At 39.6% G+C, this 23,912-nt stretch overlaps 1 protein-coding gene across 3 annotated transcripts in view; it reads left to right on the plus strand.

The window, feature by feature from the left end:
• Positions 1–155: 155 nt before the first annotated feature.
• ATAD5 (ATPase family AAA domain containing 5) overlaps positions 156–23,912 on the plus strand; it is a 47,900-nt gene continuing 24,143 nt past the window's right edge. Inside the window, exons 1-8 of one of the 3 annotated variants that reach the window (XM_064583577.1) lie at positions 156–665; positions 5,203–7,106; positions 7,929–8,037; positions 11,841–12,005; positions 14,323–14,449; positions 15,031–15,112; positions 21,043–21,269; positions 23,720–23,877. In XM_064583577.1, coding sequence (XP_064439647.1) covers positions 600–665; positions 5,203–7,106; positions 7,929–8,037; positions 11,841–12,005; positions 14,323–14,449; positions 15,031–15,112; positions 21,043–21,269; positions 23,720–23,877 — 2,838 coding nt within the window. In that variant the 5' untranslated portion in view covers positions 156–599. The remainder of the gene's footprint in view (positions 666–5,202; positions 7,107–7,928; positions 8,038–11,840; positions 12,006–14,322; positions 14,450–15,030; positions 15,113–21,042; positions 21,270–23,719; positions 23,878–23,912) is intronic. The other 2 variants (XM_064583578.1, XM_045889431.3) reach the window with 2 other exon arrangements.

Here is a 23,912-nt window from a genome sequence, read left to right on the forward strand (position 1 = left end):
AATCTAGGGTTTTAATTCTGCGACCAACGGGCTTTAGTCATGTTCTCATCCGTGAAACTGGGCGTGAGAAGTTCGAATCTCCAAAATTCCCGCTAGTTTGAAATCCCACGGTGAAACCAATCCCGCCTCCTGCAGTTTCGCCCGAGAAGTATTTTGACCCTCTCTGTTCACCGTCCGCGCAGCCTCCCGAAGCAATCGTAAGCTCCGCCCCCTGCGCTCCGGACGGCGCGAAAACCCAATTGACAAGAACTCTCTCCGAAGCCCGCGGGTCTGATCTGCGTTGGGCCCGCTTTCCCAGCCGGGGTCACAGTCCCCGGCGCTCAGCCTGGGGCGCCCGCGTCGGGAGCACCCCGCGCTCGCCGGCCGCATCCCAGAGTCCTCGCTGCCCGCGCTTTCTTACCGCCTCTTCCCGCGTCCGACTCGGCTGAGCTGGGCCCAGCCTCCGCGACCGTTCCATCCCGGTGGGCGCGGGGGAGTCGGAGACGGACCCCGCGGCCCGGCTGCTCCCTCGGCGGGAGCCGGCCGCCTCCATGGCCTCCAGGCTGGCGGGGCTCGGCCGCACAACGCCCTAGGAGCCGGCATTCCGGGAAGCTGGGAGCATGGTGGGGGTCCTGGCCATGGCGGCGGCAGCTGCTCCCCCTCCGGTGAAGGACTACGAGATTGAGGTGAGCTAGTGCATCTCGGTCTGTACGAGGTGGGTAAAAGGTAATTCCGACTTTGGCTCTAGGAAGGGAAAGGAGAGACCTGCTGAGGCCCCGCAGTTGTGACATTGTGTGCAACAATTGCTGGAATGTGTCGCTTCCTAACGTCGTGATAGGTATTAACAAACATTGAGATTGTGAGATGTTTGCGGGCCAGGAAAGTCAGGATTGAAAAGATACCTCGACCAGTTCCCAGATACTGAAATGTTGGTGGAACCTGATGTTTTGGACTTGTGAAGTGTCACAGAGGATCCCAGGATCAAGTGTGGGTTCATAGTAAGGAATCAGAACTTCAGCTTGAAAAGACTCTTTAAGTTCAACTAGTCTGTCCACCTACCTGTTCTAGGACTACCGCTTAGATTGTCACTACAGGAGTCAAAGTAATTTTATTTAAAAAGCCAGTTTCTCGGGGCGCCTGGGTGGCTCAGTCGTTAAGCGTCTGCCTTGGGCTCAGGTCATGATCCCAGGGATCGAGCCCCACATCAGGCTTCCTCCTCGGCGGGAAGCCTGCTCCTCTCTCTCCCAGTCCCCCTGCTTGTGTTCCTGCTCTCGCTGTCTCTCTCTCTCTCTCAAATAAATAAATAAAATCTTTAAAAAAAAAAATCAGTTTCCCATGGCTCTAGAGCTTAAGATACTGCAGTTAGTAGTCCCGGCATGGAATGCTGTTATTCTTTTTTTTTTAAAGATTTTATTTTATTTATTTATTTGAGAGAGAGAGAATGAGAGACAGAGAGCATGAGAGGGAGGAGGGTCAGAGGGAGAAGCAGACTCCCTGCCGAGCAGGGAGCCCGATGCGGGACTCGATCCTGGGACTCCAGGATCATGACCTGAGCCAAGGCAGTCGCTTAACCAACTGAGCCCCCCAGGCGCCCCGAGGAATGCTGTTATTCTTATGTATTCACCAAGTTTCAGTGAAATGCACTGAGCAGTCGTTACAAAGATACTTTAATGCCATGAACTAATGGAGTAGCATCTCAAAGTGATGGTTGCTACATTTTTACACCTTTTCATCTCAAGCTAGCATTCTAACTGAAATACACATACTCGTGTCCTTGAAGTGAGCCAAAATGTACCTTCACTTATTTAACTAGGACTCTTTCTTATTTTTTAGAATTGAATAACTTTTGTCTACTTGCTAATAGTTGTTATGCTGATATTTGTTTGCTAAATCAAGGCAGTTGCTCAGCTTTCTTGGGTGTGAAGAAGGACTTTTGGTACTTGAATTAGACAGTTCTTGATTTTTGTATGGTCAGTTTATCAAGCTTTACCTTAGAGTTTCTGCTTTTGGTGCCCTGCTTACCTTATTTCATAGTAATGATACTTTCCTTTTAGTATTCCAAGGTAAGGGCCTTGTATACATTATTTTGCTTAATATCAACCCTGTGCTGAGGTATCATTATCTGTATCCATACGGATGACGGAAGAAGGTAAAAAAAAATAAAGTGGGGTGCCTGGGTGGCTCAGTCTGTTAGGTGTCTGTCCTCAGCTCAGGTCATGATCCTGGGGTCCTGGGATAGAGCCCCACATCGGGCTTCCTGCTCAGTGGGGAGCCTGCTTCTCCCTCTGCCTCTACTTCTCCCTGCACCCTCCCCCCCCACTCATGTTCTCTCTCTGTCTCTCTCAAATAAAATCTTAAAAAAAAAAAAGTAATTAAAAGTAAGTTAAATTAAGTTAGAAAAAGTAAATTAGAAGGGTGCCTGGGTGGCTCAGTCGGTTAAGCATCTGCCTTCGGCTCAGGTAATGATCTCAGGGTCCTGGGATCAGGCCCCACATCGGGCTCCCTGCTCAGAGGAGAGCCTGCTTCTCCCTCTCCCTCTGCCTGCTGCTCCTCCTGCTTATACTTTCTCTTTCCGTCAAATAAATAAATAAAATCTTTAAAAATAAAAGAAAAAGTAAATTAGAAAGTTAAAAGTGGGCACCTGGGTGGCTCAGTTGGTTAAGCGTCCAACTCTTGATCTCAGCTCAGGTCTTGATCTCAGGGTTGTGAGTTTAAGCCCTGCATTGGGCTCCACACTGTGGAACCTACTTTAAAAAAATTTTTTTGGGGGGGCGCCTGGGTGGCTCAGTCGTTAAGCATCTGCCTTCAGCTCAGGTCATGATCCCGGGGTCCTGGGATCGAGCCCTGCATCGGGCTCCCTGCTCCTTGGGAAGCCTGCTTCTCCCTCTCCCACTCCCCCTGCTTGTGTTCCCTCTCTCGCTGTGTCTCTCTCTGTCAAATAAATAAAATCTTTAAAAAATAAAATAAAATAAATTTTTTTTTAAAGTTAAAAGTAATATGCTTAGGGTCCCATACTAGTAGATGTCAGAGCCAGCACTTGAACTTAGATCTGCCTGACTCCAGAGCCGGTAGTATCATGCTTTTGATACTATCTCAGGGTAATGATAATACTAACAGCTCATTAGCATTTTCTTCTAATGCTTTTACCATTTCATTTTAACATATAAAATTTTAATCTGTAATTTATTTTGCCTCATATTTATCCAACTGGTTAGAAATTTGTCCCAATACCATTTATTAATTACTTATTGGCTCACTAACTTGAATGCTACTGTTCTCATATACCAAGTTCTTAAATATTTACTTATTTCTTTTTCTGGTTTTCTAATCCATTCCATTCCATTGGCTACCTTATTCATGTATCAGTACTATGCCTTTTTTTTTTTTTTTTTTTTTTTTAAGTAATCTCTGCACCCAGTGTGGGGCTCAAACTCACAACCCCAAGATCAAGAGTTGTAAGCTCCACTGACTGAGCCAGCCAGGTGCCCCCAGTACTTTGTTTTTTTGTTTTTTTCTAAATATATTTTATATATATTTTAATATTTTATTGTCATGTTAATCACCATACATTACATCATTAGTTTTTGATGTAGTGTTCCATGATTCATTGTTTGTGCATAACACCCAGTGCTCCATGCAGAACGTGCCCTCCTTAATACCCATCACCAGGCTAACCCATCCTCCCACCCCCTCCCCTCTAGAACCCTCAGTTTGTCTTTCAGAGTCCATCGTCTCTCATGGTTCATCTCCCCCTCCGATTTACCCCCTCATTCTTCCCCTCCTGCTATCTTCTTTTTTTCCCCCCAGTACTTTGTTTTTAATGATGATGGCTTTGTGATCCTTTTAATTTTCCAGAAGTATATTTCCCCCATTCATTACTTATCTTTTTTTTTTTTTTTTTGAGATTTTATTTTTAAGTAATCTCTACACTCAACTTGGGGCTGGAATCCACAACCCTGAGATCAAGAGTCGCATGCTTTACTGACTGAGCCAACCAGACACCCCTCATTACTTACCTTTTTCTAAAAATTTCCTTTTCATTCTGGAAAGTTTATTTTAACAAATGAACCGAGGGAAGTTAAAATGAAAGAAAAGACTGATGGAGCTTTTGTAGCTAATAATTTTTTTCTATTATGTAAGTTACTAATTTATGACCAACAGAAATACAACTTTACAGTATTATATATATTTATAGTCAACTTGATATGTGAGGGTAATAACATAGGAGGCAGGCAGTAACTTTTAATAACAAAACACTGGAAAGTTTTGTTTTTTTTAATTTGTGGTAAGTGTCCTTCACCATAATTTTTACTTGATTAGTAAATTTGAGGATCATAGGTTTGTTCACTGTGTGTCTGTTTCTTAGAAATAGAATGATTTTTTTTAAAGATTTATTTGTTTATTTTAGAGAGAAGGAGAGAGTTCAGGATGGGGAAGGACTGAAGGAGAAGGAGAGAGAGAATCTCTTTGCTTTTTTAAAAAGGCAAAAAAGCACAGAGCCCAACGACCAGGGGCTTGATCCCCTGACCCTGAAATCATGACCTGAGCTGAAATCAAGAGATGGATGCTTAACTGACTGAGCCACCCCCAAGAATAATTTGTTTTTAACTAAAAAAGGAAAAAGGGAATGGAATTAATATTTGTAGAGTCCCCACCATGCATTTGACTTCACATATTTTTGTGCAATGTGTTTGTTACAAATTTTGTGGGGTGGGTGGTACTATTCAATGGTTATAGAGTAAACAGAGGCCAACAGAAATGAACACGATTTGTACATAAGTATAGTGGCCTTGAAACTTTTTATTTAAGTATATATAAAGTAAAATACACAAATTATAAGTGTATGGCCTGATGTGATGTTGAGATTTGAATGTAGATTTAATTTTAAAGCTCTTTCTTCAGGGCGCCTGGGTGGCTTAGTCGGTTAAGTGTCTGCCTTTGGCTCAGGTCATGATCCCAGGGTCCTGGGATGGAGCCCCTTGTCGGGCTTCTTGCTCAGCGGGGGGCCTGTTTCTCTCTCTGCCTGCCGTTCCCCCTGCTTGTGCTCTCTCTCTCTGACAAATTTTTTTAAAAAGCTCTTTTTTCTAATATATCAGGTTCATTACCTAAGGGAGCCTTCCTTTTTTTATCCAGTTAGGTAAAATATTAGATCTGTGTTTACAATTTATGTTTTGGATTATTTTATTTGAAATAACTGCTTTTTTTTTTCTCTTAAATTGATAGGCATGCAAAAAGCGAAGGAAAGATGATGACAGATCTTCCTGCAAAACGATTACAAAATATTTATCACCAATAGGGAAGACTGGAGACAGTGTTTTCTCTTCACCAAAATCCAGTAATATTCTGGATTATTTTAGAAAGACTTCCCCCACAAATGAGAAGATACAATCAGCAAAAGAGTGCAAGATAAAGTCATCTGCACCATTGCCTGCTGACAGTGGCAAAGACTGTAAAACACCTTTGGAAGTGTTCTCAAATCTAGAGTTTAAGAAGAGAGGAAAAAGAGTTAATTTATCTCATCGACTAAATAGTGTTAAAACTGAAAATGAATCTCCAATTAAAATTAGTAGTGATAGCAAAGAAGACACTAGTCTAAATAATGATTTTGTAGAAAGTAGTACTTCTGTTTTACTCTGCAAGAATCATGTGGAGGTACTTGCAGAAAGTATTCAAGATAAAAAACACTCAAGCACTATGACCTCCATAAAAAGCTCTAAGAAAGTGAATCCTAAACAAAGGATCACAAAAAATGATTGCAAAAAAATGAGAAAAAGGAAGTACAGGGATATAATAGATCTATCTGAAAGCATACCATTGGCTGAGGAGCTAAATCTCCATCAAAAAGATGGTAAAGATAGGGAACAGATAACCCCTTCCCTAACTAATGAGATCGAGAGTACTGCAAATGACTCCAGAGGTGGTATAACTAAAACAGCCCACTTAAATGATAGTACAATTACTGTCTCCTATGAGGAATTTTTAAAAAGTCACAAGGAAAATAAAGCAGAACACATACCAGACTCTACAATGTCTATTTGTATTCCCTCTGAAACTGTTGAAGATATGGTCAAAAGTGGTTGTATAAGTGACCCAGGAACCTGTGAAATTTCCCAACATGTACGCTATAAGACAGTTACTGTTCTTGCACAAGTTCACCCTATTCCCCCCAGAAAGACAAGGAAAATACCCTCCATTTTCTTGAAACAGAAGCAGTTGGAAATGGAAAATAGTTTGTCTGATCCTGAGAATGAGCAGACTGTTCAGAAAAGAAAATCTAACGTTGTCATACAGGAGGAAGAGTTAGAATTGGCAGTGCTGGAAGCTGGAAATGCTGAGGCTGTGAAACCGAAATGCACCCTAGAAGAAAGACAGCAGTTTATGAAAGCATTTAGGCAGCCGGCATCTGATGCACTTAAAAATGGAGTCAGAAAGTCTTCTGAGAAGCAGAAAGAGCTCAATGAAAAATCTTTAAACGAGGAAGGAAGACACAATAATTCTAAAAAAATCACGGAAAATCCTAACATTCAGGTGGTTTCACATGATGGCAGTTCACCGTCACACACTGAGAAAGGAAAATTTCCTAACGAGAAAAGTAAAAAGCTGAAGAAAAAGGATAAGAAAATGTTAGGTACTGGTACTACCCCAGGTGAAAATAGACAGGGAAATATTCAAAAGAAAGCAGCAACTTTTTCCTTTAGAGATAAACAGAATCCAAATAGACTTAGAATGAGTTTAAGACAAAAGAAAACAGAAGTTTTCAAAAACAGCACATTATTTAACAGTGAAAGTCTTATTTGTAAAGATTTAGTAAATGATGACCCTGTAAAGATTTCCTCTCCGTGTAACAAGAAGTCTTCAAGAAAAACCAGCATACCAGTTAAGGATAAGGTGATACATTCTAAAGCTGAAACTGAAGACAGTTTGGTAAATGTTTCCATACCCAAGCCAACCAGAAGATCTGTAAGAACCAGCAGCACACCTACTACAATAGTCCTTAGCGGTACCGATTCTGAAGATGGCAGTCCAGCAAAGGCTTCCACTCCAAAAGCAGCCAACTTACTAGAAAAGCATAGTTTATATACAGCAGAATTAATAACAGTACTTTCTGACTCAGAGAGCCCTATTAGGTAAAGTTTTGTTTTTGTTCTGAAGCTCTGAGTATTCTGCATATATTATTAGCTGGGAAGGAAAATACTTCGAGGATTGGAGAGTGTTATTTTTTCTACAACACAGCTGATTTATAAGAAAACAGTTTCAAAAATGCTGTTTATTTTCCACATTTAATTTAAAGCCAGGCATGATTTTAGAAGAATTTTAGAAGTATTTTAGATGAGTTCAAACTCTTATCACGGTTATTAATTCCCTGGAGAAATATTTTTCAAATAGAATTTTAGGGGCACTTGGGTGGCTCAGTGGGTTAGCCTCTGCCTTCGGCTCTGGTCGTGATCCCAGGGTCCTGGGATCAAGCCCCACGTTGGGCTTCCCACTTGGCGGGGAGTCTGCTTCTCCCTCTTCCTCTGCCGTTCCCCCTACTTGTGCTCTCTTTCTCTGTCAAATAAATAAAATCTTAAAAAATGTATATATATATATGAATTCTGTGCATCTAACAAACATGAGATTAAAAATAAGTAAGAGTTTTATTTCTTGGGTAAACGGAGCCATATATTTGAGGTATATACTTGCATGCTGGTTTTGGCCAATGGAAGAGTGATCTTAGGAGGTAATTTTCTGTAAAGCTTATGATTTCTAAAAGGAAGCATTTTATGTTTTCTGAGAGTTCAGCTTTGAGTTTGGCTTACTTTGGATCAGTAGTTTGAATCTAACTGGAGTATTTTTTTTTTTTAAGAATGTCCAGAAATTGGAGCCCTGGTTGGTTCTTTTCTATATTTAATTGAAATTCTTACACATAATCATGGAAGTGCTTCTGAATGTCTTTTTTTTTTTTCCAGAATGAAATTCACCAGAATTAGTACTCCTAAGAAATCCAAGAAAAAATCTAAGAGAAGATGTGAGAAATCTGAAGCAACTGATGGAGATTTTACTTCTCAGACTAGAAAGGTAATTGAAATATTAGGGGATTGTGTAAGTGGTATTCTGTTTCCTAAAACAGCAACTACTTTTAGAAGTAGTATGCCAAAAGAAGATACACATATTTTATAGATTGGTTATGTTAACTACAGCCATATACGTTACTCACTATTATTCTATTCCTCTGATTAGTTTATTGATCAGTCAACATATCTTACAGTGAGATGGAAGCAATTAATAAGGACAGTATAATTTACTTAGAAAAAGTTTTCTTGGGGATGCCTGGGTGGCTCAGTCAGTTAAGTGTTCAACCCTTGGTTTCAGCTCAGGTCTTGATCTCAGTATTGTGAGATTGAGCCCTGTGTCGGGCTCCACACTCAGCCCTGAGTCCACTTGTCCCTCTCCCTTTGCACCTCCCCATGTTTGCATGTATGCATGCTCTCTCTCTCTAAAATAAATAAACAAAATCTTTAAAAGAGGAAAAAAAAGGTTTTTTGGTAAGAGTTACATTCTAATCATTTTCCTTAAGGCTGCTTATAGGTCATGATTGAATTTTTGGTTTATTTCTATAGATCAGAGGCTAAAAAGTGGAGTCTGTAACTCTGGTACAGGTCTAAAAACCCTGGTACTGTTGACATTTTGGGCTGGATAATTCTTTGTTATAGGGGACTGATTGTGCATTGTAGGATGTTCAGCAATAACCTGGGCCTCTACCCATGGAAATGCCAGTAGCTCTCCAGCTCCCCTGGTTATGATAACCAAAAATGTCTCCACACATAACAAATATCCCTGGAGGGAAAGAAAGCCACCCTCTCACCCTGCCCTATTGAAAACCACTACCCTAAAGGGAGAGGTAGGATGCTATGTAAGAATAATTTAGCTGCTTTTACAAACTAATCTGCTTTTCTCCACTGTGAGAGAATTGAATTCTCTCCAGGGTGAGTAGGTACACGTATGTGTATGTTGAAAAGCCCCCAATGTGACTGTGACATAATCCTTGGGTGAATACCACTGCGACAGAAGATTGGTGTCTCTTTTTTTGTTATTTAACAGCTATCATGTTTTTTGACTGTGTATCACATTCCAGGCACTATGCTTAATACTTACCATTAATCTCATAAATATTTAACCCTGTTTTGAAGGAACAGTGGAGCCAAAGGAGGTGAGAACATTTTTAAGAGTAGTTGAAGTGGTGTACAGTGGGATCCAAGCTGCGTGGGGTGGAGTAGAGGCTGGTAAACAGGGAGAAAGTAAAGAGTGCTATCAAGAGAGGTTTCTGATGTAGTCAGGAGTAATCAAGTAAGGCTGGGAGGATAGGTGACTAGGTCAGAAAGTAGGGTGTTGAAAATGACTAAATTTTCAAGGTGATAGGATTATGGTTGGTTTTAGTTTTCTTTATTTTTCTGTTTTGTTTTTTTATAAACATGAACTTTTTAAAATTTTTATCAGAAAAAAATAACTGGGGTGCCTGGGTGGCTCAGTCAGTTAAGCGTCCAACTCTTGGTTTTAGCTCAGGTCATGATCTTAGGGTTGAGAGATTAAGCCCTGGGTGGGGCTCTGTGCTAAACATGAAGTCTGCTCGAATTTCTCTCTCCCTCTCCCTCCCCCCCCGCCACTTACTTGCGCTCTCTCTTGAATAAATAAATAAAACCTTTTTAAAAAAACAACTATTAGAAAAAAAGTTTTCAAGTAATAGCAGAATTACTTGCCAAAATGTGTATGTGTATGGTTTTTTCCCACACCTTCACTAAAACATCTTTTTGTGTAACAGTTTCTTTCAATAATTGAGTTGTTAATTTAAGTTTAGGTCAATTAATTTGTAAGAATTTATAAGATTTGATCAGTCTGCCAAAAATTTTGCTAGCAGAACAACAAATCTATTGCTGTACTGTACGGAAGCAAATCTTTATGTTTTCCCAACCCTTTTACATATATTTTGGATATCCATGCCTATGCTTTTCGGTACTTTTTAAAAAACAGCAAACATTGGTTAAAAAAACCAGAAATGCATAAAATTAAAAGTGAAAACTTTTCATCTTCTACTCTCTAGCGGTAACCCACTTTATTTTTTTTAAAGATTTTATTTATATATTTGAGAGAGAGTGAGCGAGCTTGAGCAGGAGTAAGGGCAGAGGGAGAGGGACAAGCAGACTGAGCTGAATGCAGAGCCTGACTTGGGCTCTATCTCGACCCTGAGATCATGACCTGAGCTGAAATTAAGAGTCAGACGCTTAACCTACTGAGCCACCCAGGTGCCCCTGGATTTTTTTTTTAAGGTTTTATTTATTTATTTGAGAGAAAAAGAGAGCACAGAGGGAGAGGGAGAAGCAGACCCCTGCTGAGCAGGGAGCCCGATGCAGGACTTGATCCCAGCACCCTGGGATCATGACCCGAGCCGAAGGCAGACGCTTAACTGACTAAGCCACCCAGGCGCCCCCGGTGCTCCTGGATGTTTTTAATCTAAACATATAAGCCTATAGAATTCAGAATATGGAAAGCACATTGTCTGGAAGATAATATTTAAATGTGCAAGATCACTTAGTACATCAATGGCAAAGTCAGGCCTAAAGGCCAGACTTTATTACCTAGTGCTCTTTTCCATTATTAGTACCTTTTCAGCCTCTCTCCAATGGATTCATCTTAAACGTGACTAAAATCAAAGAACAGATGCCATGAAGGTGGTGGTGGGGAAATAACCAACAATTCTTTCTAATCCATGTGGACATCTAATATAGACATCTCTCTTGGTGTTTTTCACAAATGTAATTATATTTATCTGAATAAATTTCCAGTTAGAAATAAAGGCAAACCAAGTATAACTAGACACATTGTAATTTAATTTCCTTGCTAAGATTTGAGTAACTGTTTCTTTGTCTTTTATTTAGCATGATTTGTGATTATAGTCTTCTCTTATATATATTTTTTAATGGACTTTATTTTCTTTAGATTGATTTTTTTTTTTTTTTAATTTGACAGAGAGAGACACAGCAACAGAGGGAACACAAGCAGGGGGAGTGGGAGAGGGAGAAACAAGCCTCCTGTGGAGTAGGGAGCCCAATGCGGGGCTCAATCCCAGGACCCTGGGATCATGACCTGAGCCGAAGGCAGACGCTTAACGACTGAGCCACCCAGGCGCCCCTGAACTTTATTTTTTAGAACAGTTTTAGCTTGGGGCGCCTGGGTGGCTCAGTCCTTAAGCGTCTGCCTTCGGCTTAGGTCATGATCCCAGGGTCCTGGGATCGAGACCCGCATCAGGCTCCCTGTTTGGTAGGAAGCCTGCTTCTCCCTCTCCCACTCCCCCTGCTTGTGTTCCCTCTCTCGCTGTGTCACTCTCTCTCTCTCTCTCTCTCTCTCGGCAAATAAATAAATAAAATCTTTAAAAAAAAAAAAAAAGAACAGTTTGAGCTTCACAGCAAAACTGAGTGGAGGATACCAAGATTTCCCATATACCTCCTGCCCCCACACTGCGTAGCCTCCCACATTATCAATACCAGAGTAGTACATTTGTTACAATTGATAAACCTGCATTGTCAGATCATTATCACCCAGAGTCTGTAGTTTACATTAGGGTTCACTCTTGGTCTTGTATATTCTGTGGGTTTAGATGTATCATGGCATGTATTCACCATTAGCGTATCATCCATATAGTACGATATCACTGACTTAAACATGCTCTATGCTGTGCCTGTTCATCCCTTCTTCCCCACTTAACTCCTGGCAACCACTGACCTTTTTTATTGTCTCCAAGGTTTTGCCTTTTCTAATTTTTTTTATTATTAAATATGAAATGTTTGCCACTGACCTAAATTAATATTTCATATTTTTTTGTTTAGGCAAGCAGTGCTTCCAAAAATGTATCTAAAGCAAAACAATTGATTGAAAAAGCAAAAGCTTTACACATTAGTAGGTCAAAAGCTACTGAAGAAATAGTGACACCCTTGAGACGTTCATCTAGACATCAGACACTTCCTGAAAGGAAGCAATCGTCAGAAACAGAAGTAAGTATTAGAAATATTTATTGGTATGAGTTCTGTCCTATTCTGCTGCTTGGAGTGGGAGAAGGAAACCATTATAAAGTTATAAGGTAGAATTGTAAGATACCCTTGAGGTGGTAGAAAGAATATTTTCAGTTCTGTTTTAGAAGCTTTTGGTTCTTTTGCCTGTAGAATAATACAGTTTGAATCCTTATTAAGTCATTCGAGATCCTTTATAGGCTGAATTAGCTCTTCCCTTTCCTCAAAACAACCACCTTCCTCATACACTATTTGCTCTAGTCACACTAAATTATTTATTTCTCCCCAAATGGTGCAATTTTTACTTTTTCCACTTTGTAGTCTCAGCTTGAAATGCATATTCCAAGTATTCTCTTTTACCTGAGGAATTCCTACTCAAACATTAAGTCCTGCTAAATACTAACACTTCCTCTTTTTTAAAAACCAGCTTTATTATATATACATATTTTTTAATTTATTCATGAGAGTCACAGAGAGAGAGAGAGGCAGAGGGAGAAGCAGGCTCCCCGCTGAGCAGGGAGCCCGATGTGGGACTTGATCCCAGGACCCTGGGATCATGACCTGAGCTGAAGGCAGACGCTTAACCATCTGAGCCACCCAGGCGCCCCCTAAAAACCCCTCTTTATTATAGAGATATAAGTCACATACCATACAATTCACTATTTAAAGTGTACAATTCATTGGCTTTTTTTTTTTCTTTCAAAGATTTTATTTATTTATTTGAGACAGAGAGAATGAGAGACAGAGAGCATGAGAGGGAGGAGGGTCAGAGGGAGAAGCAGACCCCCCGCTGAGCAGGGAGCCCGATGCGGGACTCGATCCCGGGACTCCAGGATCATGACCTGAGCCGAAGGCAGTCGCTTAACCAACTGAGCCACCCAGGCGCCCCATTGGCTTTTAATATAGTCACAGTTGTGCATCCATCACCACAGTTTTAGAACATTTCATTACCTCAAAAAGAACCTCCATTCCCCTTAGCTGTCACTTCCTAATCTCTCCTCCCCCAGCCGCAGCCAACCACTAATCTACTTCCTGTCTCTATAGATTTGCCTATTCTGAACATTTCATATAAATGGTATCATACATACAAGATACAGTCCTTTGTGTCTGGCTTCACTCATCATAATGTTCTCAAGGTTCATCCATGTGGTAGCATCAATATTTCATTTCTTTTTATTGCCAAATACCCCATTGTATGGATATATATCACATTTTATTTACCTATTTCCTATTGATGGACATTTAGGTTGTTTCTGCTTTTTGGCTATTAGGAATAATGCCTCCACTTGAAAGCTTTACTGATGCCTTCAAGGCAAGTAGACTTACATGGTTTTTTGTATTTTGGTCAATACTGCTCTCACCATACTGTTTCAGAACTACCTACTTATAGACTAGCTCTCCTTCTGTCCCCTAAGCCCTGGTGTAATCTTGAAGCCAACTCTTGTTTCATCTGTCTGTGTACTGCTGTATTGCCTGACATAGAATAGATGCTCAGTAAATGTATGCTGACCACATGGAAACGGATCAGACTTCATCTAATACATTTATAGGATGTATAGCTTTCAAAGAGTATAGCTAAAATTTTTATAGTTTGGTCATATTGATTCTTTTGTCTGGAATAAAGTCTGTTGGTTGCTTCTTTAAAAAAGAAGACCCATGGGCGCCTGGGTGGCTCAGTCATTAAGCATCTGCCTTCGGCTCAGGTCATGATCCCAGGGTCCTGGGATCGAGTCCCACATCGGGCTCCCTGCTCGGCAAGAAGCCTGCTTCTCCCTCTCCCATTCCCCTTGCTTGTGTTACTGCTCTCGCTATCTCTCTCTCTGTCAAATAAATAAATAAAATCTTTAAAAAAAAAAAAAAAAGAAGACCCATGGTCATAATAAATCCACTCTTTGATATGTGAACTTGTATGATGTAGTGTAGGCTATTGTCACTATATGTTTTCTGTATTAGTCAGGTGGTGTCTGATGGAGAGAGGTATGGAGCTCCTAATGTCATTATCTTACCTATGGCTTCTAGCATCATAATCCTTTTGATTTTTTTTTTTTTTTAAGATTTTATTTATTTATTTGAGAGAGAGAGAATGAGAGAGAGCACATGAGAGGGGGGAGGGTCAGAGGGAGAAGCAGACTCCCTGCCGAGCAGGGAGCCCGATGCGGGACTCGATCCCGGGACTCCAGGATCATGACATGAGCCGAAGGCAGTCGCTTAACCAACTGAGCCACTCAGGCGCCCCTCCTTTTGATATTTTAAAACATCAATTGCATGACATTTTTAAAATGTTTTTCTTATTCTGTCTTAGGACTCTGTAATAATAATCGATTCAAATCGTACTTCTTTAAAGCATCCTGAGAAAAATCAGAAGAAACTTCAGTGTCTGAATGATGTGCTAGGAAAAAAACTAAACAAGACTCCTAAAAATGTACCTGGTAATCAAATTTGATAATGTTTATGATGAACATTAGAATGTTTTAGAGGGATTATATTGCTCTGAATGCTGTCATTTTAATTTAATTCCTTGTCTTCTACAGTGTACACTTAATTATATTAAGTGTTCTTATTTTAATAAGTAAAGTTAGAAGATAGTGAAGAGTTTTATAAAGGTAATTGAGTACCTTCAGGTTATTTCATTTCTACCTATCTATTTAGCCTCAGTTAGGTTTAGAGGTTCCCAAACCTGATGGATCATCAAAATCACCAGAGTAAGTTAAAAAATTTCTTAAATCTTTAGGCCTTTCCCTAGGCATATTGACTTAAGAATCTCTGGAGGTGGGTTGTGGGAATCTGTAGTTTAAAAAAAAGTTGCCAGGAGATTCTGATAATGATACTGGGAGACCAGATCATTATATAGAAATTTTTTAAATTAAAAAGTTAGTTTTTTTAAGGTTAAAAAAAGTTAAATGGGTTAATTTTTTTTAAGTTTAAGGAGGTAGAGGTATAATTTGAAAGCAACTGGAAGTAAGTAGAGATTATAAACATTGACACTAACCTAAGTATTTATTTTTCTAAGGGAAAATGAAAGTTGCTCCTTTATTTCTTACCAGAAAGGCTCAAAAAACAGCTGATCCTATTCTTGGTTTTGATGAAAGCAGGTCAGTCCAATACAAATTTTTAAATGCCGAAGTATCTTACAGAATGTTTTTTGTATTTTTTCCTTTACTTTGATGAGAAAGCATGTACGTTATCATTTGAGGCTTTACTAAATGCATTTTTAAAGATGACGATATTGACAGTGCTACAACTGCAATTTGAAGATCAGACACTTTGTGGCCCATTTCTAGATGAAACCGTGGAGAAATAAACAAACCAAAATCACTGAAGAACTGATTATGAACTTATTCAGTAAATATTTAAATACCTGCTATGGAGTGCCTGGCTGGCTCAGTCGAGGAGCGTGCAACTCTTGATCTCAAAGTCATGAGTTTGAGCCCCACACTGGGGGTTTAAAAAAAAATAAGTGAAAATAAATGAATAAAATAAAATCTTTAAATACCTACTATGTACCAGGCAATGTATTTGGCACTGGGAATATTATGGGAACAAAACAAGACACATTCTCTGTCCTCATGAGGCTTATACTCTAGAGGAAAGATAATCTATGATTAAACGTTAATTGGGCCAACAAATGAAAAATTGCAGTTGTATTAAGGAGAGGTACCAAGTTCTACTAAAGTTTGTATTAAGTGGATTTGGTCTGGTCAAGCAAGGCTTTGCTGAGGAAATGTCACCTGAACTGAAGGATGAGCAGGAGTTCATTGGGGTGGAACAGTGTTCTAACCAGAGGGAATAGTCTGCAGAGTCCCTGTAGCTGAAAGGAGCATGGCAAATAGAGAAGGTTGAAAGAATGCCTGTGTGACTTGAGCACAGAGAGCAGAGGGGAGAGAAATGTAGGATTAAACTGGAGAGGTGGATGCCAGCCCACGTAGCACCTTTGGACCATGTGCAAGAATTTTGTCATTACACCAAGGGCAATAAGAAGCAGTCAGAGGGTTTTAAACACAGGTATGGACATAAACATTTGGAATTTTGGAAAGTTTATTCTGACTGCTGGATCAGTTTGCTAGATCAAAATCCATAATGATTAATTAGATCTGGGGGCTGGGGCTGGGAGAGAGGAAGGTGTGAGGATGACACTTTAGTTCTGGTATCCCTGTGCAAGTGTATGGCATGATGGCAGAAGACCAGGTTTAGGGACATCATGGTTCAGGTTATTTTTTCCTCTTCCACTTTTATTGAGGTATAATTACATATTGTTAAATGCACAAATCTTTGTTGTATTGAAGTATAATTGACATACAATATCCTGTTAGTTTGAGATGTACATAATAGTGATTCGATACTTTTATACGTTACAAAAAGATCCCCATGATAAGTTACCATCTGTCACTGTACAGAAAGTTGCTGCAGTTGATGACTGTACTTCCTGTGCTGTACATTTCATCCCCGTGACTTAACTGGTTTATGACTCGAAGTTTGTACCTGTTAATCCCCTTCCCCTATTTTGTCTGCCCCCTCCCCTTCCCCACTCTGGTAGCCAACACTTCGTTTCCTGTGTCATCAGTCTGTTTCTGTTTTGTTGGTTCACTGGCTTTGTTAAATGCATCATTCTTCAGCATAACGGTTTTCAAAAGTACATTAAATCAAGATTTAACCTATTTCTTTTACTCCTGAAAGGTTACTCTTTTTCTGTTACTCCCATCCTACCACAACAAAAGGTTACCACTATCCTGATTTCATCACCATTGATTAGTTTCATTTCTGTCACCATGGATTAGTTTTGTCAGTTTCAGAACTTCATGTAAACTTTATATATGTATTCTTTTATATCTAATTGCTTTTGCTCAGTACACACGCTTTTTTAAAAATCAACTTTATTCAGGTATAATGTACATACAATCATATGCATACAATATCAAGTAAACAGTTTGAGGTTTAACAAATGCACACATCTGTGTAATCTCCCCAACAATAAAGAGAAAGCATTTTCATCACACTCAAAAAAGTTCCTTTGTGCCTCTTTGCAGTTAATCCCTGCCCCCAACTCCCGTGCAATTTCTGATCTGTTTTCTGTTGATTTAGATTGGTTTGCCTTTTCTAGAATTTCATAGAAATGAAATCATACAGGAGGTACACTTTTGTCTCTGGCTTCTTTCAGTCAGGGTAATGTATCAGTAGTCTGTTCTTTTTTATTGCTGAATAGTATTCCTTATATGAATATACCACAGTTTGTTTATCCATTCTTTTATTGATGGTCATTTGGGTTGTTTCCAGTATTTGGCTATTATTAATTAGGCTGCTGTGAACATTCCATACACGTGTGTAAACAGTGTTCTCATTTCTCTTGAGTAAATACCTAGAAATGGAATTGCTCTGTCACTGGGTGGATGTATGTTTAACATTATAAGAATCTGCCAAGCTTTTTTCCCAAGTGGTTGTTCCATTTTACATTCCCACGGGCAGTGTATGAGAGTTCCAGTCCCTAACACTTGGCATTTCAGACTTTTTAATTTTAGCCATTCTATATAGGTTTACAGTGGTATATTATTTTTTATTCTTTTACCTTTTATTATTATTTTTAATCGATTAGTTAAATTTTTAAACCTCATTGAGGTATAATTTACATATAGTCACCTTTATTGAAAGCATGTAGCTTGATGAGCTTTGTCAGTTGGATACGTAGTGAATGCACCACCCCTGCCATACAGATACGGATTTATTTCCATTGCCCTCCGAAAGACTCCTCATGCCCTCCAGCAGTCCTCCTTCTAGTCCCAGCCCAGACAAGTGCCAATCTCTTTTTCTCTATGTTAATTTGCATTTTCTAGAATTCTTTATTAGTGAAATCATATGTACTCTTTTTTTAACCTGGCCTCTTTCATTCAGTGTGCTGATTTTGAGATTTATTCATGTCCTTAAATAGTCAGCTCTTTTTTTTTTTTTTAAGATTTTATTTATTTATTTGACAGAGAGAGACACAGAGAGAGAGGGAACACAAGCAGAGGGAGTGGGAGAGGGAGAAGCAGGCTTCCCGCGGAGCAGGGAGCCTGATGCGGGGCTCGATCCCAGGACCTGGAATCATGACCTGAGCCGAAGGCAGACGCTTAACTACTGAGCCACCCAGGCGCCCCAAATACAGTCAACTCTTGAACAACATGGCTTGAATGGCGCAGGCCCCCTTACATGGATGTTTTACATTATGGTGCTGTAAAAATGTATTTTCCTTAGGACTTTATTACTATTTTTGTCTCTAGCTTACTTTATTGTAAAGAATATAGCATATAATACACACAACTTAGACTATGTGTTAATCAACGGTTAATGTGAGTCAGGAAGGCTTCTGGTCCACAGTAAGCTATTATTAGTAGGTAAATTTGGGGGGAGTCAAACATTACACATGCATCTTTGACTGCACAGGGGGTTGGCACCCAAACTCCCACGTTCAAGGGTCAACTATGTATCGGTAGTTCATTGTTATATTTTTGCTGAGTAGTATTCCACTGTATGGATACACCACTTTTGTCCGTCTCTTCTCCTGTTGGTGGACATTTGGGTTGTTTCCAGTTTTAAGCTATTGTGAATAAAGATGTTAAGAACTTCATGTAGAATTCTGCTGGGATTTTGCTAATGATTGTATTAAATTGTGAGAGAATTGATATCTTAATAATATTAAGTCTTCTGATCCAAGAACATGGTATATATTTCTATTTGTTTTTTGTTTTTTTTTTCTATTTGTTTTTAATTTCTGTGGTTCTCAATGTAGAGGTTTTATACGTGTTGTGTTAAATTTATCTCTAAGTATTTCATGTATTTAATATTATTGTAAATGGTATTATTTTCTAATTGTTGATTTGTAGTATATAGAAATACAATTGATTTTTTTTTTTAACCTATAGATCCCACAGTCTACCATTTCATCTTATATGCATCTGCTTTAGCCAGTAGAATTGTTTGAAGGAAGAAATTTGCTGGTTTTGGACTAAAGTTTATTAGAATTATTCTTATGTTCCTAAATTGGTGTGCGATGAAAGAATTTAAAAAATAATTTATGTTGAAATAACTTCAAGAAAGTTGCCAGAATACTACAAAGAACTCCATATCCCCTTCACCAAGATTTCCCATTTCCTTGACCGTTTTTATTGACGTGCACAGACTGCGTGTGTTGTAGGATGACTCTCAACCTGGGTCTGTCTGATACTTCCTCACTATGAGACTACAGTTCTACATTCTTGTCAGGATTACCACAGAAATGGTACTCTGCTCTTCTCAGTACATCACATACAGTGGTGTATGTGACCTTAACCCCTTTCCTCACCAGTGATGCTGACCTTGAGCAGCTGGACTCTTGACATCTGCTGTATTTGTCCACCTTAAATTCACCCTTTCCCTTTGAAACTGATTCATATTTGGGGGAAGGCATTCTAAGATAATGCCAATATCTTGTTCTTCAGCAGACTTCCAGTTATTAGCATTAACATTGATGGTTTCCACCTGGATTAACCACACTGTGATCATTGTCAAATGGTGATTAGCTGTTGCTGATTATCTCTTGTTTTTCTATTTGTTGGCTGCTATGAGAAAGTGCTTTTACATATCTCATTTACCTATTTATTCATTTATTCATTATTTCCCATTTTTTTATGGAATTTTAATCCATTAATTTTTATTTTGATACTCAGATTGTTTCTCATTTAGCCAGTGGGAGGCTTTCAGATTGGTTTCTGTGCCCCTTTGACACATCCCCGTCATTTATTCAGCATTCCTTACTTTCTGAAACAGGAAGATGTTCCAGGTTCATCTTTGATTTGCCCTGTCCCAGCTTTGTAAAACAGCCTTTTCTCCACAGAGCCCTGGTTCCTTTTAGTGGAGGATGGTATTTAGAAACCAAGATCTAGGTGCTTATTTTACTCATTGCTCCTGAGGTATCAATGCTTCTAGGCCTTCTTAGCAGATAAAGCTAGGAAATACACACATACACACACACGCACACACCCCCCCCCAAACTATTTATAATTGTATATAACACATATTGTATAACATATATATAATATGTATATTTTTTACATTACTACCTTAAAGTTTACCTTCTGTTATAGGCACATACTCTTTTTTTTCTAAGATTTTATTTTCAAGTAATCTCTACAGCCAACATGGGGCTCAAACTTACAGCTCCGAGATCGAGAGTTGCATGCTCTACCAACTGAGCCAGCCAGGCACCCCAGGCACATATTCATTTAGCTACAGCTTCAACCATCTTTTCCTCCTTCCTTCCAATTAACAGTAAAAAAGGTACACCACCTCTTTTCTAAGATTAATTCCTTCACTCTGGCTTTAGATCTCATCTTTCCCTCATTTCTCTCAAATAGAAAAGGAAACGAGAAATGGAAGTTTTTGTAGCCTCTTTTTAATTACCAACCCAAATTTCTGTTTGTAGAGAATATGACAATCCTCACTCTGTATATGACAGGCTAGGAAGGGCAAATAAGCTGTGATACCACACTCTCCCCCCTCCACTACTCCAGCATCCCATCTCCCCTACCCCCTCACCTCCCTCCCACTGAGGTCAAGACTCTTATGATTAGCAATATGAAGATAAGCCAGGTAAAACTGAGGCATCAGTAGTAAAGGCCCTAATGTTCTTGCTATTATTTGGGAAACAGTATCACATTAGAAATTTTTGCAATAACTTTTTGAAATATAACACTTATTTTGTTTTCTGATTATAATATAAATGCTTGTTTTTTAAAAAAGAAGACAAAAGACATAAGGGAAAAAACTCACCACTCAAAGATAGTCTCTGTTAACATTTTGGTGGATGTCCTTCAAATGATTTTTCTATATATACTTATTTTTACTTAATTTCTTACAACTGATAGACTTGTTTTTATGATAAGCAAAAATGAATTTGACCAGCTAACATTTCAGGAGGCTGATTTTTTCAAATTAAATTAAAAGTGTTTTATAGTTTATTTTTTTTAAGTGTGTATAACCTTAGCTTTCTTCTCTCACATCATTTTCTTGAAAGTCAAGATACATCCGAAAAGTCTCAGGATTATGATGTGCAGTTTAAAGCAAAGCGTGACTGTGCTCGCTTCGGCAGCACATATACTAAAGCAAAGCGTGACTTTCTAATGAGTGGGTTGCCGGATTTGCTGAAACGACAGATCGCAAAGAAAGCTGCTGCATTAGATGTGTACAGTGCAGCGAGTGCTGGTTTCCAGAGAGTCGTCCATGTACGACAAAGAGATGATGGTGAGTTTGTCACAATGAAATATTTTTCAATGTTGGAAGTAACGTGAAACCGTAAGTTGACTTAAAATGAGGCTAAGGTTTAAAGATAATTCTTAAGGGGATTTTAGTGGGAATTCGAAGGATGTGTTTCATTCTTTCTTCCTCAGTCTTGTACCCACTTTCCGAGGTTGCTCAGTCGGGGCAAGAGAGCCAGCAGCATCCTCATCCCTTAGCCGCTGTGCACCCCCTGTGCTGGTGAAGAACAGGCACATGGGTGGGACCCCAGCGGATGTTGTTCTCCAGAGAGGCACTGTGTTCTAAATGGAACGCAGTGCTCTTTACACACGTAGCCTGTTTGTGAACAGATGATTGCTAAGACTTTCTCAGAGGAGCTCCAGCTCTATTCTTTCCAATGGGCTGTTGAATGTTCAAGGGCAGTCTGTTTGCCTCCTTTCCAGAACAGCTTTTCCTCTCTCAAACCGTATAAATATCTGCTGGAGTAGGTAACAAGTCGCAGTGCTGCATGCTCCACTTCACCCTTTCCTCACATGCACCGTGCACAAGGGTGAGCTGCTTGCACAAGCCACTTGCACAGTGGTCTTAGCTTGATCAGAACCTGCTTCTGTTTGGATTCAAATGCTGTAGCAACCACAATCTTATTTTACTTATCTAGTTTTTAATTACCAAAAGTGTATAAAGCTTTATATCTTTCTCATCATTGTCCCTGCCTAGAGGTGTTTTTTTTGTTTTTGTTTTGTTTTGTTTCTTTGCCAGCACAAAAGCCCTTGTATTCTTCTTAACTGGCTTTGTGGTTTGGTTTAATGCACTCCCTCTACTCATGAAATATATTCTGTGTTCTCTTTTCATTTTGTGTTTCTGACCTTGGTAGTTTTTTGTTTTTTTTTTTTAAAGATTTTATTTATTTATTTGACAGAGAGAGACACAGCGAGAGGGAACACAAGCAGGGGGAGTGGGAGAGGGAGAAGCAGGCAGCCCCGCCATGGTCCTGGGACCATGACCCGAGCCGAAGGCAGACGCTTAACGACTGAGCCACCCAGGCGCCCCTGACCTTGGTAGTTTTTGAGTTTTCTTCAGCCTCCCATTTAGTTTTATTTATTTATTTATTTGAGAAAGAAAGAGCATGAGCAGGGGGAGAGGGACAAGTAGACTCCCCGCTGAATGGAGGGCCCGACACAGGGCTCGATCCCAAGACCCCGAGATCATGACCTGAGTTGAAATCAGATGCTCAACCGACTGAGCCACCCAGGCGCCTCTCATCCTCCCATTTATACAGGCAAATTCCTAGCCAGTCTTTCTAATGATGTTTTACTTTCCCTTTCTTCCCTAGTTCAGCCATTGGCCAGTCAGTTGATGAAACCTTTCTTGTTATTTTCACCAGTTCAGTTTTATACAGCATCTTTTTTTTTTTTTTAAGATTTTTATTTATTTATTTGACAGAGAGAGACACAGGAAGGGAGGGAACACAAGCAGGGGGAGTGGGAGAGGGAGAAGCAGGCCTCCCACAGAGCAGGGAGCCTGATGCGGGGCTCGATCCCGGGACTCCAGGATCATGACCTAAGCCGAAGGCAGACGCTCAACGACTGAGCCACCCAGGCGCCCCTACAGCATTTTTTTAATAGTATATTCAACTATAGAAATTAGTTCTGTTTTTCTTCCCTGATATTAATAAACACTTTTTCACCAGAGTGCTACTGTAAAACTTAGCATATATATTTGTAGATGAGGAGATGAGGCAAGCACAGAGAGAATCTCTTTTAGAACCTTAAGAGTTATTGCACATTGGTTTACTAGTATCTGGCATTCTGCTGAGCACTTTGTATGCATGACTAGTTTAATCTCCATAACAACTCTAGGAGGTAGACTATTGCCACCCCCATAGTAGAGAAGAAGAAACTAAGGTTTAGGACCTTGCCCATGCTAGCAAGTGGCACAGTCTGGATTTGAACCCAGGTCTGACTTCAAAGTTTAAATTTTAAAGCAGGATGCCAACAGCCCCTGAAATTTTTACCCTGAGTAGCAAGGTTGATTTAAAAAGAAAAGAGGGCACCTGGGTGGCTCAGTTAGTTAAGCGTTTGCCTTCGGCTCAGGTCACGATCTCAGGGTCCTGGGATCGAGCCCCATGTCAGGCTCCCTGCTCAGTGGGGAGTCTGCTGCTCCCCCTGCTTGTGCTCTCTCTCTTTCTGTCAAATAAATAAATAAAATCTTTAAAAAAATAAAGAAAAAGAAAAGAAAGGTTGCTTTTGCTTGGTTATTTTAAACAGTTGGAACAGAAGGCTCAGTAATTTTTATAAATTGTATTTGTTCACAGAAAGAATGGGTTCGCTGTGCGCTCACTGAGTTCTGGGATCTTTGTGTTTATGTAGTTGTCAAGTCTTTTCATGTTTGCATATTTGGCATTTGATGTATGTGAACGCAAGTAATTAAGATATTTGTTTTCTATTTTTCTTTAGGATCCCATTTGTGGCATTTGAAACCACCTACTTGCTCTCTCTTAACCAAACTTAAAGAACTGAATACTAAAGTACTAGATCTCTCAAAATGTGTTCTTGCTCTTGGTGAATTTTCAACATTGAATTCAAGTTCTAAAAGTACTAAGTCTGCTGTTGGGGTAAGTACTGGAGAGCTCATCCTTTGCAGGGTGTT

This window comes from Mirounga angustirostris, unplaced genomic scaffold (genome assembly GCF_029215605.1).
Source record: "Mirounga angustirostris isolate CCGP_5_RB_7025 unplaced genomic scaffold, mMirAng1.0.hap1 SCAF_17, whole genome shotgun sequence".
Classification (NCBI taxonomy): Eukaryota; Metazoa; Chordata; class Mammalia; order Carnivora; family Phocidae; genus Mirounga; species Mirounga angustirostris.